General features: G+C 33.4%; 1 protein-coding gene across 1 annotated transcript in view; it reads right to left on the bottom strand.

Annotated features, from left to right (window-relative positions):
- The window catches only part of LOC108363656 (uncharacterized), a gene marked incomplete at its 3' end in the record, with an annotated part of 25,349 nt that extends 6,384 nt beyond the window's left edge, over window positions 1-18,965 (bottom strand). Inside the window, exons 1-5 of the mRNA XM_017617083.1 lie at window positions 18,923-18,965; window positions 18,696-18,867; window positions 15,093-15,241; window positions 12,312-12,320; window positions 11,497-11,667 (exon numbers count right to left, since the gene is read on the bottom strand). Coding sequence (XP_017472572.1) covers window positions 11,497-11,667; window positions 12,312-12,320; window positions 15,093-15,241; window positions 18,696-18,867; window positions 18,923-18,965 — 544 coding nt within the window. The remainder of the gene's footprint in view (window positions 1-11,496; window positions 11,668-12,311; window positions 12,321-15,092; window positions 15,242-18,695; window positions 18,868-18,922) is intronic.
- Between the last annotated feature and the right edge of the window lie 1,824 nt (window positions 18,966-20,789).

Genomic DNA, 20,789 nt, shown 5'->3' with positions numbered 1-20,789 from the left:
TTTCAATATTTCGAAATTTAGAGGACGCTAATTTACTCGAAATTGTTACACCCCGGCTTACATGTAGCGGTAGCTTTCGTAAGGTGAAAACATTTATTTAATACTTGCGCCGGGTATTTAATGTTCGGCTCCGCCCGAACTTAAACCTTACTTGTTTTACATTATTTTATTTACTAAATCTGCTGCTCTTACCATTTGACTTGCTGAAGTCGTTTTAATAAGTTGCTCAACTTTTCGGCGCTTACTCTTCTCACATAAGCCTTCATATTGCACCTGAGGTCGACCTTTGCTAGTACTCCGTCTCTGAAATTTAATTACCGTTTAGTAAACAACAATATTTTATTTATAAATAACATACTTCATTAAGTGGTGGAAGTTGGATATTATTGCTTAGTATGACATAATCTTCGAAATCCACATCCAATCAAAGCGCTTCTTCTTAAAATAAGATTTAACTCGATTACATGCCACCTATTTCCGCTGAAGCTGTCGCTCAATGTTATTTAATTTATATTTAACTTTTTTTGTCAGTAAGTGGGATTGAAAATTTATGCATAAGAACATTTAGTAAAGCTGACATTAGGGGTATTCAAGATCCGGTGCATACCATCTAGCATGGTGCATAGATCGCATTAATAGTATGATTGTCGTTGTTTCATGTGTTCAAACAACAACAAAATTAGCCAATCATGCTATCTATGCACCATGCTAGACAGTATGCCCCGGATCGTAAATACCCCTATTGTTTCACAGCGATCGCTACTTTTTGAAGATAGCCAGGCTCCGAAAAATTCGTATGACACTACATAAAGTTAATTTTTTGAAAGGCATGTAGACAATTGCAGCTAAATTTTATAAATGTCTCAATACATACTCTCAACTATATACATATATCCAAAAAATCTCCCTCAAAAAGTGGCAAAACACTTTTTTACTCTACCAAAGCTTTGTTTTATAAAAATGTTGGTAATCCAAATCACATTCTTTTCAAATAACGGTGCAAAGGATACGAAAAACAAACCAAAGAAATTAAAACTTCAGCTAAGTTACAGATGACTTATACTTACCAAAAATATTAATTACGCACCCGTTTGCTCCGGGTATTGTGTGCACGGAGGGACAGACCGATAAATTTGACTTAATTGATTTTTACAAGTTTTTATTTAACTTTCTATACCTGCATTTATGTATGTATTAGGGCATTCTTTCCATGTCCCGAAATCCCAGGATTACAGCTCCGGTATCTCGAGATTTGTACTAATTGTACCTAATTGAATCAGAGTGAAAGTGAAATTGAAAATGAAAAAATTAATTCAAGTGCATTTGACATAAAAGCGAGAAATGCAGAAAATTCGGGTTTACACTGAACATAAGTCAGCAAAAAACACGATTACCACAGAAACGAAAGTGGAAACGAGCTAGGCGATGGGAATCGCTTACCCTTTCACTTCAAGAAGGCATTATTTTGACATGGACATGTCATTGGTCGTAAGCCCTTACCCGCAGCATTACATACCTTCGAACGAAGGGAGAACGCATGGATAAACAGAATCCAGAGAAGCGAACAAAGAATGCCTTAACGAGAAACTAACGTAGAATGCCTAGATAAGTACATACTTATTTATATTAAAATGAAATCAGAAAATGTCTTAAAAGATTAAAATTAATTAAAATTTTTATAAATCAGTTTTTATACATAAATATGTATGTATTTAGGTATTTAGATTTTACTTAAAAATCGGTATGTACATACATGTATATTTAATTAAGCTTAAAATTGTACTTCCCTAGTATTTTTTCTAACTGGTTTGGGCTTTCACTGCAGGGTATGTATGCATGTAAATATGTGCAAGTAAAACATTTTGAAACCTACTCACCGATATACGTGCGGGCAAGTATGTGAGCGTTTGCATAAATCTAGCTTAAATGAATTGCAGCATGTGTGCCGTTTGTTGGTCATGGACGGTGCTACGTGTGACAGTCACATACGCATAGCAGAAATATTCTCATTCAGGACGTTTTTGGTACCCTAATTTAAATTTAAGCGCCACTAAATGATGCTTCATTGTCATTTTTCTAATTTGAAAATGAACTAATTATGTCTTAGCTTTTGAGGATTTGTACATATCAAGTTTCGTGAAACTTTTGTTTAAGTAGATTACATTTATATAAATTCTTGGGTAATTAATCACATAAGAAATGTATAGAAAATAAAGGTTTAAATTTACTTTCACCGTTTTCACATTGAAATTTTATTCGACGAATGCAAATATTGTTTAAAAACTACATGTATTAGTTAGCCTTATGTCATAATGGAGGACAATATGCCCGGGCCGGTAACGTAAACTTATTTCAAGTCTGGAGTATTGTTGGCATCCAGTAGGCATGTAATGATAAAAAAATTTCCTATAAAACACCATTAATTTATGGCAATTTTATATTGATGACGGTGTGTCACTCATTTTCTTCCATACGAAATACATATGTATGTGTAGTCGACAATTTATTTATATGGAGGCAAATGCCAACACAGTCAAGAAAAAAAATTGCCAAAAATCAATGTTGTTTTGTAGCCATTTCAAGCCTGTATCAAAAAGAATAATGAAGCAAAGTTCAAATTTTTGTAGTGGTCACCCTATTTACTGGACTTAAATTAAATGGAAAATTCATTCATTACTTAAAATGTCACTCACTACATTACAAAAATACCAATATATCAATATTGCACACTAAAAAATCATTCTAGGTGCAAAAATAGTAAAACTGCGTTTTAAGTTTTTCTCTCTTTGAAATTTGAAATTTACGATTAATTCAAAAAAGTTTTTAAAACATTCAGTGCAATGTAGAATAACAATATGGGTATCAAATAAAAGGGAAAATTCTTCAGAGTTAAAAAAGATTAAGATTTGGTACATAAGAAAAAATATGTATTGAAAATGTCCTTTTAAAATTGTATCATGGAAAATTTGCAGTATTTGGTTTTGAAGAAATTATATGATAAGAACGAATATACACATGGCTACATCTTCTAATTTGGTCTTTATAACTTTCTTAGCTAACACAAGTAAGTAAGTTTAAGTTCGGGCGGAGCCGAACATTAAATACCCGGCGCAAGTATTAAATAAATGTTTTTCACCTTAACGAAAGCTACCGCTACATGGTAAGCCGGGGTGTAACAATTTCGAGTAAATTAGCGTCCCTAAATTTCGAAATATTGAAGTTTCAAGCATTTATGAAATTTACCGTTATATGAAAAGCGGCCGTAATTTTAGTCCGGTTTCAATAGTTTTCGACGTTTCAACCATACCGAGTTTGGCACAAATTGCAAGTATCAATTTCTAATAAATTAGCTTTAATATTTAGTGATTTATCGAACATTGTATATTTCTCTAAATTACCGTTATATGGAATGTGGGCGTAGTTATTGTCCGCTTTTAAAAATTTTCGGCCATTTGGCATACTGTGCNCAACAACTGTGCCAAGTTTGGAAGAAATTGGTGCAGCGGTTACCAAGATATACACATGTAACCATAAGTGGGCGTGGCTACGCCCATTTTTCAAAAATTTATAATATTCTTATTTTTCGTCTAAAATTTATTGTAAATGTCAATTTTGAGTGTATAATCTTCAGTAGTTACTAAAATATCGCAGTTTTCGCATTTTCAATACCAACCTACCTTGGGTTAATGAAAACCTACGTACCAAATTTCGTTGAGATATCTCAATTTTTGCTCGAGTTATCGTGTACACGGACGGACAGACGGACGGACAGACAGACATGGCTTAATCGACTTCTCTATTCATTCTGAGCATCTATGTATACATTTGTCTATATCTATCTCGATTCGTTTTGGCTGTTACAAACAACCGTTATGTGAACAAAATTAATATACTCTTGTGCACAAGTGCGCTCGGATATAAAAAAATCAAACTTGATCGTACATAGTCGTGCATGGCGTATGAGTCNACAAAAAACCGTTATGTGAACAAAATTAATATACTCTTGTGCACAAGTGCGCTCGGATATAAAAAAATCAAACTTGATCGTACATAGTCGTGCATGGCGTATGAGTCACATTACTTCCTGTCCATACATATTTCATACAAAAAATCATTGGACATTTTCATTTGACCATTCACAACACAACTTTTGTATTTATCCATCGTTTTTCTTCGCTTAAAGCGTGTTNTTCACAACACAACTTTTGTATTTATCCATCGTTTTTCTTCGTTTAAAGCGTGTTTTTTTTATAAAAGAAATTACTTTAATACAAATGATAAAATGTGATTTATTTCATTCACAACGTAAACTTAAAATGAAAATATCTTTGCAAGATTGCCAAAAACGGTATATATGCACATACATATATAGTTCTGTAATCTAGGATTCAAATTTAACTTTTTATGTCTCAACATTTTTTGTGTAATTTTAGCGACCCTAAGGTTTTATTGGAGTAATATTTTTCAAAAAAAAATGATTCTTGTAAAACTGTATAAAAGGTTGTGACATATCTGCAATAAAATACGTGTACACAGTAGTGGCTAAATCTGTTATTTCCAGTACTTTGAAACCACGTATTGTTCATATAAAAATATCGGCAATTCTCTATAATGCTCAACAAAAGATAAACTTACCGAGAGTTTGCGAGATAATAGCCTATAAATTTGCCGAATAGCCCTTGTTCATATCTACTTATGAACAGCAACACGCATATCTATACATGCATGTATGTGCATACGCTTGTGTCCATGTATTGCATTNGTATATATGCACATACATATATAGTTCTGTAATCTAGGATTCAAATTTAAGTTTTTATGTCTCAACATTTTATGTGTAGTTTTAGCGACCCTAAGGTTTTATTGGAGTAATATTTTTCAAAAAAAAATGATTCTTGTAAAACTGTATAAAAGGTTGTGACATCGCATATCTGCAATAAAATACGTGTACACAGTAGTGGCTAAATCTGTTATTTCCAGTACTTTGAAACCACGTATTTTTCATATAAAAATATCGGCAATTCTCTATAATGCTCAACAAAAGATAAACTTACCGAGAGTTTGCGAGATAATACCCTATAAATTTGCCGAATAGCCCTTGTTCATATCTACTTATGAACAGCAACACGCATATCTATACATGTATGTATGTGCATACGCTTGTGTCCATGTATTGCATCATTGTAGGTACAATCGCAGTATATACGTATATTTTGATGTAAGTATTCAAGTGTACGCATATGTTGCATGCATCACAGGCATATTGTGCCACGCCTTGATGCAAAGAATGAAATTAAATGTTTAGGTAAGGGAAAGCAAACCATGCGACTCAAGGACACTTATCACTTGGGTAAGAGCTTACGTTTATGTGCAAAGCCAAAAGTACGAAATATGCATTGTATTTTAAATGTCAATATTAGAAGCTCGGTGTTTTCACTTCATAACGGGCTGCTCATCCATGGTCCGTTTTCAGCCCTGATAGCAGTTTTGGCGTCTAAATCTCCCTTCTAAGAACTTATACTTGATTATTGCCTAAACAATTTTTTTATTACGAATAACCCTAGCCATAGTAAACATTTGAACTACATTACTCCAATTTGATCTATTCAAACAAAAAGTAGTGAAAGTGAAACGAATGGTTTCGGGGCCAGAAGCGTTCCATATTCAGCAGTGAGCGCTCCCTTCCTAATTTCACACTTCATTGTATTTTAACATTGGGTGTCATTAGAAAGAAGTGCTCCCTTGCTCCTCCCAAAGAAGCCCTTGGTGAGCGCTTCAACTAAAGCATTTAAAAAGCGATGCATGCCAATTTTAATTTTTATATTACATTTTTGTTTTAATAAATAATGGTTTTTGTAAACCCGTTGAAGGCTTTATTAAGTGTACTTATTGTTTTTCTTTTCTATGTGTTATACATACGAAAATGCATATATTCATACATACATGTTTGTACATAAATTAAGAGTTTTTAAAAGAAAATATTTTATGTTATTACTCAAAATGATATTTATTTATTTATTCTTCATATGGGACCGACAGAAAAAAAAAATCATTTTATTTGACATAGTCTAATGTACATAATAAATATCTTCCTATGCTTATACATTCAATTATTAACGCGCAAGCTGAAGTGACGTAAACGAGACACCTTAATTATAAAAAAGGTCAACGGAAAAGGAGTGGATAAAGATATAATTGAGGAAATCGCTTCAAAGTTCCTCCAGAGACCAAAGTTAAAGCGAAGAAAACCAAAAGCAAAGGGAAAAAGATTAACTATATTTATAAAAGCGAAAATGTACATACATACATATACATTTATAAATACGGCATCTCATCTTACTCGCAATAAATTGAGTAAACAGCCATAAAATTAAAAAAGACAAAAACAACTTTTAAAACTGGTGTTGGTAGGAAAACAAAAGCTCGAGAAATTATTAGCGTTCATAAACTTTTCGAAAGCGGACCAGAAGTGAGAAGGAAACTAAACTAAATCTACTGAGGTGTACACTCGAGTAACATTTGCTTTAATTTTTTTCCCCGAGTTTAGTATTTGTTCGCAATTTCGTTCAAATAATGGCTTGACGCTTGTGGCACATTAAGTTTTATCCTAAACATGCAAACTCATACTTTTGTAAGAACCTTCCTGAGATTTTTTAATGGCCATGGGTGTGATCTAAGATTTGACGGCTAACGTGTGCTTGTATTGCGCTCCTTCTTATTTGAAGTGTGTGTACCTTCTTTTGATTTTTTTTTATGATATCTTTTCTCACTCCCTAAAGCAAGCCAATTAATTTGGTTGCACAATCATCGTTAAAGAGAATACTTGCACCGGAAAAAACTGCCGACCGTGGGTTTTTATGCTGCTCTTGCATCTATACTGAGGAATTTAATGCAATTGCCTTTTTATGCGGAGCAATAAAAAAATTTTATTAGCTACGCTTTCAGCGATTCTACTGTAATGTTTTGCCATGTGAGTCGCAAGAACTTGTGTTGAGTATTTGATGCCTTTTAACGGTTCTTTATGCTGCGCTTTTATAGAGCGCACTTTTCAACCTTAAAAGCGGACTTAGTGTGATCTTTTTATTCCACCAACGCTTTTATTTCGCCTTTTCTATTCTTCGCACACTGAATATTTATGTACCGCTGAGCGTTGTCCGATAAGAAGCTGCTTATATCCCTAAGTTTTTTATACGTTCACAGCGTTTTTTTTTTGTGGCGCCAATTTCGCAGCAGACACGCATTCGTCTTACTCCAATGAAAGTGTGTGCGGTGGAGAGAAGAGTCGGAGTGAACAAGTGTGAAACAAAGGGAATCCTGAAAGTGTTAAGTCCGCCACCCAAGTTTCCTGAGTTTACGTTGGGTGTGTAAGGTCGTAAATTTCTGTCGTTCGTAATGTTTCAGCAGGACGTTTGACTGAGATTAGCCTTAAGTGACAGCTCAAGTGGTTGACCTGCGCCGCTACGCTCTGGAAAATGGCGAAGAAATGCAATCTGAGTACATGTGCTTAAAAAAATGTTATGTAATTTTCATTTCGACTCGGCTCTATGGTTCATTTGGCTGAAATGCATATATGGTTTATAAGTGCAATAAAATATCCTTTTTATTTTATTACTGTTTTGAATTATTAATGTTGATAAATAACGGCATCGATGTAAGTATTTATATATAAAACTTGTTTAGCCCTTGGCAGATAATTGACTATTTTGGGAATAGATTCTTCCTCCGAAAATATTGATAAATATTTGTTTTCCGAAACCTCATTTATTTCTCAATTTTAAGGATAAGGCCTTTTTATTTTCTTGATTGGCGCTGTAACCGACTACGCGATTCTGGCCGAGTCCAACAAAGCACGCCAGTCATTACTGTTCTGTGCCCGCCTGGTTTTAACACCGGGTGCTTAAATGCATGATATGTACTGCACCTTGTGCAAAAATTTCCTTCATTCATTTGTGCACATGCACTTCTCAGCTGCCTGTAGTAAATCTTTCTAAAGTTATAAGTTGATGGAAATACAAATTATGATCGGCCTAGTCTGATGCATCCTCCGCACAGTGCCTCCGGAGTTTTGTGCGGACTCTGCGTGGGTTACAATCATGCCGGGGTGGTAACAGATAAATACCATTGGGCACAGTGCCAACCCACTACTTTTTCATAAATACATACATGCTAACATACTGGTCTCTCCTCTCACTGATTTATTCATGGTAAGTTATGCAGAATCCGCAAGAAACTCAGGAAGCATTTTCCGGAGGATGTATCACACTAGGCCGAGCATCGGTTATTTATTTACTTAAAAAGGTGGACAGGCAGTTGTGGCCAGTTGTAACTATGTGTAAGCACCACCCCTGCATGGTTGGAAGCCACGTTTAATTTCTTGCTATGTGCTTTTTAAACTTCATTTCCTTGTACCTACTATGAGCAATTACCCCCTTTGAGTTCTAATCTCCTTTTCCACTAGGCATAAACTGCAGTTAAGGCTTGGTGGAAATGAACTATAAGTAGTTGTACCTTTATAGGACATGTTCGAACGAAAAAGATATCAGTAGTGGTATTAGTCGCATAGCCATTTGCTGTTGAGTCAACCCTTATTACTTGCATTTTTTGCAGGGAAGTAATCAAAAGTTTTTTCTCAGTGTAAACGTGTCTTTAATTCAGGGATAGCGGCATACTTCATAACTAAAAAGTCTTTTGAAAAATTCGACCCTTAGGTGTTGGATACATACCAGGGTAGCCAACTCATTTTTGAGAATTCCCGATTTCGACTAAGAAATTACCCGATTTTGCCCGAAATTCCATAAAATTCCCCCATCCATAGATATCTCCTTGTTTACAAAAAAAAATGTATTTTTTTCGATATATTGCTGGTCTTTCTGTTTATTTTATTTTTAAATGTGATTCGTCTACGTATTTATAACCCAAACTAAACGTTTATAAAGTTGTTTAGCAAATAAAGAATAAAAAATGTACATATAATATTTACATACATACAGTGATCGAAAAAAAATTTAGTCTACAAAAATGTTGACCAGTTTTCACAGTTATTTTTTATACCCGAGCGCACTTGTGCACAAGGGTATATTAATTTTGTTCACATAACGGTTGTTTGTAACAGCCAAAACGAATCGAGATAGATATAGACAAATGTATACATAAATGATCAGGATGAAAAAAGAAATCGATTAAGCCATGTCTGTCTGTCCGTCCGTCTGTCCGTCTGTCCGTCTGTCCGTCTGTCCGTGTACACGATAACTCGAGCAAAAATTGAGATATCTCAACGAAATTTGGTATGTAGGTTTCCCTTAATCCAAGGTAGGTTGGTATTGAAAATGGGCGAAATCGGACTTTAACCACGCCCACTTCCCATATAACGGTAATTTCCAGAAATACGAAAACTGCGATATTTTAGTAACTACTGAAGATAATTCACTCAAAATTGATATTTACAATAATTTTTAGACGAAAAATAAGAATATTATAAATTTTTGGAAAATGGGCGTAGCCACGCCCACTTATGGTTACATGTGTATATCTTGGTAACCGCTGCACCAATTTCTTCCAAACTTGGCACAGTTGTTGGCCTTGGCACAGCATAAAAAACCGCCGAAACTTTTTAAAATCGGACAATAACCACGCCCACATCCCATATAACGGTAATTTAGAGAAATACAAAATCTTCGATAAATCAGTAAATATTGAAGCTTATTTATTCAAAATTGATGCTTGCAACAATTCTTTATCAATAAATACGTTTATGGTAAAAGTTTGGAAAATGGGCGTGGCACCGCCCACTTATGATCACATATATGTATATCGGTAACCGTTCTACCAATTTGTACCAAACTCGGTGTGGTTATTGTGCTTGCCACATATAAGCAAAACGTTGAAAATTATTGAAATCGGACTAAAATTACGGCCGCTTTTCATATAACGGTAAATTTCAGAATTGCCTGAAACTTCCATATTTCGAAATTCATAATTTCGAATTTTGAAAGTTCTGTAGCCCAGTAGCTTCTAATAGAGCTCTAGATATCCGGGTATCGAGCAATGCGAGTAGCTCGATACTCGCTCGAAAATCGTTCATTGCTCAACTGCTCAAATGCTTATTCAAAATTTTCGAGTTTTTGAAATTGTATTTGTCAGCAGCTGCTTTCTAATTCATGTTAAATAAATTATATTATTAAATACCAATGTAACAATCTTTGCATTATACATCAATAATTTGGAAAATTTGAAAAGTTGCTACCAAAAATGTCAATATAATAAAAAAAACATTGCTCAAATTACTCGAAAAAACTCGAATTGCTCGAGCTCATGCCCGAAAATTTTCGAGTAATGAGCATTGAGCAAGTGTGCGAGTACTCGCTGCTCATATACCCGGGCTGTTTGAAAATGTGCGAACAAAATCGAAAGCTCTAGTTTCTAATAAATAAAGTGCAAGATTCAAGCGGTTAAAAATTTTCGTTTTAGAATTTTTTTTCCTGATGGTGTTGCGGTTTTCTTCCATATAAAAATTAATTGTGTTTATTCGTTCTATGAAAGCAAATGCGACATAATCAGTACATTTAGTTGCAGTTGCATTTATCATGCAACCTTTTTAACTCATTATGAAATTTGTGATCAGCCGCTGTGGTGTAGTGGTAAGCAGTGCGCACTTTCACTCATCAGCACCTGGGTTCAAGCCCTGGTCAAAGCAACATCACAAAAAAACAAATATAGAAAAGGTTTTTTCTTAACAGCGGTGGTCCCTCGGCAGGCAATGGCAAACCTCCGAGTGTATTTCTGCCATGAAAAACAGCTTCTCATAAAAATACATTCGCCGTTCGGAGTCGGCGTAAAACTGTAGGTCCGTCCGCTTTGTGTGACAAAATCAAGGCGCACGCCACAAGTCGGAGGAGAACCTCGGCCAAACACTAACATATGTGTAAGCGCGTATCTATTATTATTATTATGAAATTTGTGAAGGAAAAAAGAAAAAATTAGTTAACACCTAGATCTGCACAAAAAAGCAGTAAATCCCCCGATTATCCACGTAAGCTTAAATTCCCCACAAAATATGGTCATTTCCCCGATTCCCCACGCAAAGTAAAAATCCTCGCAAATCGGAGAATTCCCCACGAGTTGGCTTCCCTGTTACATACATACTATTGGGTGGTTCACAAGGTGTCGTACTTGTTGTATGTTGTAAAGTTTTTAACGGCTAAATAAATGTTTAGAGGACTTGAAATCACCACCAACTATTTTTTAATTGTGTGAAAATTTATGTTAGCCTACGAATTCCTTAAATATAGTTTTAGCCGTTTAAAGTTTATGACATACAACAGTACGACAGTATACAACACCTTGTGAACTCCCTATATGTATTTGCATAGTCATATTCAATTCCATTAAGCTCATGTCTGAGATACACTAACGTTCCTACATACTCATGCGGAGTATATACTTTTCATATACTGTGTTCATAAAGAGTAATTAAAGTACATATGTCTAAATACTTACGCGTCATCAGTCGTTTATTCCCCCGCCACCAGCCGACCTGCGGTTGAGGTCGTGTGTTCCAAACTACACACTCTGCTTTCAGTGTCTGACGCTCCTGCATGGGGCCAATGATGGAACCATTCTCAATGCGATCGCCTTTCTCATCCAGGATCACAACCTCTGATGGTGGCACTGCTCAGTCAACAACAACAACCAAACAGTCGTATGCAAATTACGCCAATCGTCACGGTGTTGGTTGTTTGTGTGTGTGTGTGTGTGTTTGCGAGTGGGCGTGAGCGTGTAAGTGTTTTACGCGTTATTTAAGAGTTGGTATTTCAAATGATGTGTTGTGTTTTACCGAGTGTTTGTGTGGAATGGATGCGTTCGGAGCAGGATAATTATAGTTTTGAATTTATTGTTGCGTTGACGGTGGATTCAGTGTTTTGAGGGTTGGTTTTTGCAGTAGTTGTTGTTGTAGTTGATTTTTTTGTGTTGATTCATTAAAGAAAAATTTGTGAATTTGTATAGCCAAAATTAATAATTAAGTTTATCGTAAATCTTGCGGAATTTTATGTATTAATAATAAAATAAAAAATTTCAAAGAAAAGAAATAATAATTTTGAAGTTTTAGAATTTTAAAATAATATACATACGTGGAATAAGTTATGAAAATCATAAGCCACTAAATTTATGAAAATCAATTCACAACTGAAACATTAAACGAAATTGCATATGCCAAATGAAAATAAAATCGAACAAAACTAAAACTAGTTTATTCCAGTTGAGCTATACAAAAATTGTGATTTTTATAAAAATTGTTTTGTTTAGTAATTTACCAATATTTTCTACGTATTTGTTTTTGAAAAACGGTTGGTTTGCATTTAACAGTTTTTTTGGTTGTTGTGAGTTTTAGCAGTTACAAATAAAATTAAAATTGTCAAAATAAACAAATTTAGGGTTATGTTGTATGCACACATTTCATTTTGACATTCATTTATTTGATTTGATTTAAATTGGTTTGGCGGGTGTTAAAGGCGTGTATTTTTTTCATTATTTAGTATTCATATAGCATATATGTATATTTATTTTTCATACAAAAATATTTTATTTGCAGTTTGCATATACAAATCCATGGTGATGATGTTGACGAGCGTTTTTTATTTGTTTTTTGCAGTAGTAGTAGTAGTAGTAGTAGAAGAGAGCGGTGGGAATGGGGTTTATCAAAAGTACAATCAGTTAAAAATCGCATGAGATTCAATTTTGTTGAATGAATAACGAAAAAATATACACAATTTGTAAAAATTGCATCAAAAACTGAGATCATAGAGAGGCGTAGTAAAAGACGAATAGTAACTCAAATTGGTAATGAAAAAGCATTCAATTTTTTATTGAGCAATAGAACGGGAAGTATGTAAATATTAAAATTGGATGCAAAGCAAAGATGACTGACATGTTTGATTAGTACTTGCGAACAGAAAATTATTAGGTACTGTAACAAGCGCAAAATGGACATAATTGATTTAGTGGCAATGGAAAAGAAAATATATAGCATTTATGAAAAGATGAAAGAGTTTGTTAGTAACGCTGCGCTGGAAAATTCATTGATTATGAGTGTGGAGCGAAACAGTAAAATTGACTACATGCTTGCACGAAATATTAATATTTTATTTTTCAGGCAATCTTGATCTCCATAAAGCAAAATATTTAGTTGTTAATAAATTAGGATTCTTTACTTAAGAAACATTTTTGAGATATTTAGATTTTGGAATACGAAATTTCCCGAATGAATATTTCACAATATTTTATCACAAATAATTTCAATATATTCATTTACATCGACGATTTAGAACAGAGTATGGGGCGGTGGGGATTACAAAATTCCATTGAAAAATTATTTTTTAAACATTTCTTAAATTGCAAAAAATCAATTCAACATGTAAGACGCAAAGCCAAAAAATACAACAAAGAACTTTATACAAAACCAAAATATATGAACAAAAATTGTATCTATATATATTCTATATTCCAAAGCAGCCAAGGCAACATGCAGTTTGCTTTTTAAAATAATTGGCTTCCGAAGAGTCAAAAAGTAAGCATAAAATAAAGAAAAGCGAAATAATAAATTAATAACCAAACTGAATATGGATTATCCAATTCAGCAACAGAGGCAAAACATTAAAATGAGCCATGCAAAAAGCAAATAATTAAGTATCAAAAGAAAGAAGTAAGATTAAGTATTTACGTTAAGTATTTTATTGGTCAAAGGATAGACAATTAAAAATTAAAACAAAATTTTCTTTAGAAGAGCAAACGGGAAACTATTTAGCTTACCTAAGACATTCAACTCGACCCGATAGCCGTTGAAATTATCACACGTTTCGATTGGTATAAGAAATGTTGTATCACAAAGATATATATCCTCATCAGCTATTTTTAAGTCATTAATTACTAATCTAAATGGATTTTGTTCCACGGTGACTCTGCAAGGAAGAAAAGAAATACATATACAAACAAAATTTAAGTTAATTAAAAAAAACAGTCTGGAAGTGCTTAATTAATTAAAATTTGGCAATATAAAATTAAAGGCGCGTGTGCATTTTGAAAACTTAAGCTTTTCATACATACATATGTATCTATATATTCCGGCTTTTTATAAACGAATAATTTAAACATAAAGTTTATAAAGTTTCTTAGGTCGCAAGGAAGATAAATGGTCAAATTTCGTCAAGCCATATACATACATACCTAATGGCAATATCCAGTTTGTGGAAGGAATGCAACCCTATTTTTCTGTATACTATTTCCACATACATAATGTGAGGAACAATAACGCTTGAGACCAGCTTTTCTTCGTGTCTGAGGGTACAAAAAGTGAGGATACCCTTAGGCAGCGCAGCATGTAGTACATTTTTCCGACAACTAATTGATTTGTGGTCCTATCGATTCAGCTTGGAATTTATAGTAACACCCAGGTTTCTCACTTTGTCAACCAATTAAAGCTTTACAGTACCAATATAAAGGTGAATTANTTTTTGAGATATTTAGATTTTGGAATACGAAATTTCCCGAATGAATATTTCACAATATTTTATCACAAATAATTTCAATATATTCATTTACATCGACGATTTAGAACAGAGTATGGGGCGGTGGGGATTACAAAATTCCATTGAAAAATTATTTTTTAAACATTTCTTAAATTGCAAAAAATCAATTCAACATGTAAGACGCAAAGCCAAAAAATACAACAAAGAACTTTATACAAAACCAAAATATATGAACAAAAATTGTATCTATATATATTCTATATTCCAAAGCAGCCAAGGCAACATGCAGTTTGCTTTTTAAAATAATTGGCTTCCGAAGAGTCAAAAAGTAAGCATAAAATAAAGAAAAGCGAAATAATAAATTAATAACCAAACTGAATATGGATTATCCAATTCAGCAACAGAGGCAAAACATTAAAATGAGCCATGCAAAAAGCAAATAATTAAGTATCAAAAGAAAGAAGTAAGATTAAGTATTTACGTTAAGTATTTTATTGGTCAAAGGATAGACAATTAAAAATTAAAACAAAATTTTCTTTAGAAGAGCAAACGGGAAACTATTTAGCTTACCTAAGACATTCAACTCGACCCGATAGCCGTTGAAATTATCACACGTTTCGATTGGTATAAGAAATGTTGTATCACAAAGATATATATCCTCATCAGCTATTTTTAAGTCATTAATTACTAATCTAAATGGATTTTGTTCCACGGTGACTCTGCAAGGAAGAAAAGAAATACATATACAAACAAAATTTAAGTTAATTAAAAAAAACAGTCTGGAAGTGCTTAATTAATTAAAATTTGGCAATATAAAATTAAAGGCGCGTGTGCATTTTGAAAACTTAAGCTTTTCATACATACATATGTATCTATATATTCCGGCTTTTTATAAACGAATAATTTAAACATAAAGTTTATAAAGTTTCTTAGGTCGCAAGGAAGATAAATGGTCAAATTTCGTCAAGCCATATACATACATACCTAATGGCAATATCCAGTTTGTGGAAGGAATGCAACCCTATTTTTCTGTATACTATTTCCACATACATAATGTGAGGAACAATAACGCTTGAGACCAGCTTTTCTTCGTGTCTGAGGGTACAAAAAGTGAGGATACCCTTAGGCAGCGCAGCATGTAGTACATTTTTCCGACAACTAATTGATTTGTGGTCCTATCGATTCAGCTTGGAATTTATAGTAACACCCAGGTTTCTCACTTTGTCAACCAATTAAAGCTTTACAGTACCAATATAAAGGTGAATTATATCAGAAAATAGGATCTTTGATTATTGATCATTTAGGCAGAGGAGGTTTTCAGCAGACCACTCAAGAATCGAGCACAAGTCCTCATTAAGCTTAATAGTTATATCCTGNATATCAGAAAATAGGATCTTTGATTATTGATCATTTAGGCAGAGGAGGTTGTCAGCAGACCACTCAAGAATCGAGCACAAGTCCTCATTAAGCTTAATAGTTATATCCTGGACCATGCTGATATGTTTAAAGATATATATCTAATTAAACATCAGTGTAAGCACGTATACAAGCATTTGATCAAGAGTTGAAAACATTGTTTATAAAAATACTGTAGTAGAGGGGAGGACCTAGAACAGACCCATGCGGTACTCCATAACATGTGCCTGCCAATTCTCAAAAAGGTGTTGTCGACTTTTACTTTCTGCATTCCGTTACTTAAATAACTGTTTCGTTGTTTTACTGCATTTTCACCAAATCCAAAATACAGTGCAATCCGGTTATAATGAACTCCACGGGACCGCGTCAAATTGTCCATTATAATCGAGTGTCCATTTCATCAGAATACAATATTTCTAAATAATAAAGAAACAATGTACATTTATACAGATCAAAAACCAACCGTCANTCAGCAGACCACTCAAGAATCGAGCACAAGTCCTCATTAAGCTTAATAGTTATATCCTGGACCATGCTGATATGTTTAAAGATATAATATATATATATATATATATATATTATATCTAATTAAACATCAGTGTAAGCACGTATACAAGCATTTGATCAAGAGTTGAAAACATAGTTTATAAAAATACTGTAGTAGAGGGGAGGACCTAGAACAGACCCATGCGGTACTCCATAACATGTGCCTGCCAATTCTCAAAAAGGTGTTGTCGACTTTTACTTTCTGCATTCCGTTACTTAAATAACTGTTTCGTTGTTTTACTGCATTTTCACCAAATCCAAAATACAGTGCAATCCGGTTATAATGAACTCCACGGGACCGCGTCAAATTGTCCATTATAATCGAGTGTCCATTTCATCAGAATACAATATTTCTAAATAATAAAGAAATAATGTACATTTATACAGATCAAAAACCAACCGTCAAAAAGTTAAGTTTACTTCCAGTTAGGAAGTTTAATTTGTCAGCAACAGTGACTAATTGCCAACAATAGTCCTAGGAAAATTGGTTCAAGTCAGAAAATAAACTGTCAAATTTAACTGCATTGAAGTCACGGTAATGGAAGGTCGTATTTGCATCAACATTATGACATAATTTATTTATTTAATTTAGAGTTAAATGTATGAAAAATTAAATCATGATCGAAGACAAAGGACTACTGATCAAATAGTAGAAACGGAACGTGGAAAGGGGAAAAATAAAAATATCTAACAAACTCAGACTCTCGCGCATTACAAGTAAACCTAGTGGGATTTTTGTATAAACAATAAGCATAACATTAGATGCAATGTTGAGTCAAGGGTTAATATGTTTATACTAAAATCACCACAAACAATCAAACTATCGTAGTCAATTAACTGAGCTGAAAGTTCTTCAAAGAAAGATAGATAAGAATAGTTTTTAATAGGATTGTACACACATGACAAAAGTTTTTAGAATAACTATCGGACAGAACAACAGATAGAAACTCAATTTAAGACATAGAGGAACGACTTACCACCTTAAAAACTAAGTAATCTCTACAGTAGATAGCTACACCACCCCTGGTTTACCTAACCGATCAATTTGGAACATCTCGTAATTAGGGGTGGAATAGAAGCGGTTCAGAATATCGACGTTTAACCAAGTTTGTAATACACAGATGATATCAACAGAAGATTATTCAAAAGGACTTCTAGCAAAATCTTATTTTTCAACGTTCAGACTTCGAGTATTGCAGTGTGCACTTTTTGATGTCATCTGCATGTTTACACCGCACCTTTCAGGGCTAGTTTCTCAATGTCTGATTAACAGTAACTGCAGGTTAAACATGGTTATCGACGTGATCGACTCAATAACATATAATAGGGAGTCGATAACGTCGATAATGATGTTTAACGTGTAGTTAGGGTTAACCGGACATTGAGAAACTGGCATAACAAGACAGTATAATCAGCCGACATTTCAATGGTCAACGAAAACAAATGTACAAACAAGCAACAAACGAATACAAATAGGAGTGCGTATGTTAATATTCAGCTTATCAGCATACGTGAGGTGTAGTGTTGGGAAATATCGAGTACATTTGAGGATCGAGTTCTTTCGCATCGATACTTTGAAGAATTTGGTATTTTTAAGAGTACTGAGTACTTTCTGTTAATATACACATGTTGGTATCATTTCAATGCTTTGTGAAGAAATCTCAAAAGCTGCCAGCATTATCAAATTATTATATTAAGTGCAAATTACGTCAAATGAACAGCTAACTTTACTGGGTACAAGTATTGCACTTGAAAACTATTGAACCTTCAAATTGAGTACAATAATTTCAAAATACCGGTAAATGTAAATAAAACTAAATACTTTTAAGTATCGGCACTTAATATTAAGTACTTTAAATCGATCCTGAGTACATGTGTCAAAGTGATGATTGGAATAGATTATTTTTGAGTACTGAGTTCTTTCGATTTATTTTGTGAGTTCTGGGAACTTTCTTTTTCTTTCTTTTAAGTTCTGAGTACTTTCGAGTTCTTTTGTGAGTACTGCGTACTTTGGAGTATCGATTCTTTTAAAAATCGACTGCTGTCGATCTTTTTGAGAATCGAGTTTTGAGTACGTTTGGTATCGATACTGCCCAACACTAGTGAGGTGGTTTTAAAATTGCCTAGACAAAAAGTGGCAGAGCAGTAGCAATATTAATACAGAAACAGAGACAATTTAATTTGTTAGAATTTAAAGTACTGATTCTTTACCTATTCGCAAACTCATCTGAGACGCTTGTCACATTGCTATCGCCCAGCAGCATCGCTGCAATACGATCGTCTCCCTTGAACCAGTTTATCGAATGCAGATCGCCACATTTAGCTTTGTTTACCGGACAAGGTATCACCACCGATTTGCCTTCGTGTTCGCTAATTGTTTCATCTGCAAAAGAGTAAAAAGAAGTTATGTAGCTTTAGAACAACTCTAAATTGTATACCGTAGTACTTATAATAGGCGATGCTTAAGCTGATAATTACCATTATATATGCATGCATTTATTAGATACTAAATATAATAAAGTAAGTTGTTGTTATTTTTAAATTAAACTTTTTGCATTGTGACATTTCTCTTTTAACCACCAATACTTTTTTAAGTCTTATTAGTTTATAATATGTGCATAAATAAAAGGATATGTCATTTCCACAAAAAAAAATAAAATAAAATAACGAATGAGTTTATTAAACATATCTTAAAATGTTAAAAAATAATCGCTCCCTAGCGGATGAACCGATTTGTATCTGCGTATTTATCCTTTTTTTGTACAACTTTTACAAATTTGCTCAGAGGGTTGATAAAGTTATGCAGAAATTTAAATTTAAATATAAATATGCCCTATCTATTCGGTTATTTTGAGCCTTCAGAATGTGAATCAGGAAGAAAAATAAGGACACAGTAGGCACACACCCATGCAATAAAACAGATTTGTTAAAGAGAAAATATGTGGCAAATCAAACACATCCTTTTCATACTCTACTGACTACGGTCACATAGGAAATAAACTTTTTTATACACAAAAAGGAAGTTTTACATTTTTGCCTGCTTTTCCCTTTTCTTTTGACTTGTGTTTATCATTCGCTGCGTCCGTCTACCGCATGACACAGATAAGCTGCGTATAATTTACTTTGATTTCATACGTAAAATTTATACAATTCCAATTGCCAGATAAAGATGGCAAAATGAACTAAAAGTGAAAATAAATGCAACAAATAAAAGAAACAAGTGGCTGGCAAAGTGAAGCTAAAGTTAAATTTTCTCCATAACGAGACTATCAGTAGCAGTAGTATTTTTTTAGATTTACTTATTGTGCCACTGTGTCATGTGGTGGTGAATGAAAGGGTTGTGTGAAATGTCGTTAGTCATAAAATTCAAAAGCCTTAGTTACGAAGATACACATACTTGCAATTGTACGTGAGGGAAACCCCTGCAGGGTAAAAATAAACTTCCTTTTCACCTCGCAATTAACGATATGTGTTTTTTCGATACGACGTAGTATGGCCTTTGCTTACGTTTTCGGATGTACAGGTTGAAGTGTGCAAAAAGTCGATATATTTTGACCACTCTTGGCTATTTTTCTTTTGTTTATTTGATGCTAATATTATTCCTATAAAAGTATAGCACATTAAATAACCAGCACCACGTAAATCTACATTTCAGACTTCGTACAAAAATTGTGAAAATTCAACAAACTTTAACAATTACACCCAAAAATGTAAAACTTTTTATTCAGAGTTTTTACAAAATTTTAGGTAGGTATGCAGTTTTATAGCCCATTAAATTTTAGTGGGTTAAAGTGCAAATTTCAAGACGCATTGATTTTTAATAATTTGTTTTTGCTGAAGGTGCTAGGCATATGTAGGTGCATAGCCTTTTATAATAAAAACGTGTAACTTCCAGCGTTTTAATTCATATATTTGTGTAAATTAACAACTGATGAACTTAAGTAAGTTTAAATTTTTTTTATAATATATGAGGAAAAAAGCATGAGGAAAGTTTTAGTTCGTTTTACATACAAATTTTTGAATTTAGTATTAAATTTCCCTACAAGGAATGCAGCTTCGCACATGTGTATGTATGTACATAGGAGCATATGCAAATTTGAATAGTTTTCTGTGGCGTACTTATCTTTAAATTTCTTCAAATTTTTATTTGTGTGCTATCGTTTTTGCGCAAAGTTTGGCACCAGAATAATAATCCGTAAAGCAAATGCCACAAAAAAGTCAATAGCGAGATTAGAAAGAGGAATTGTGGGTACAAAAATGTGTTTTTTTTTTATTTTAACCAAATATTTTTATACTCGTATCTGT

Source organism: Rhagoletis zephyria, unplaced genomic scaffold (genome assembly GCF_001687245.7).
Source record: "Rhagoletis zephyria isolate East Lansing unplaced genomic scaffold, Rhagoletis_zephyria_1.1 Rzeph_scaffold_01330, whole genome shotgun sequence".
Lineage (NCBI taxonomy): Eukaryota > Metazoa > Arthropoda > Insecta > Diptera > Tephritidae > Rhagoletis > Rhagoletis zephyria.
Note: the sequence above shows the minus strand (reverse complement) of the source record. Positions and strands in the feature narration are given on the sequence as shown.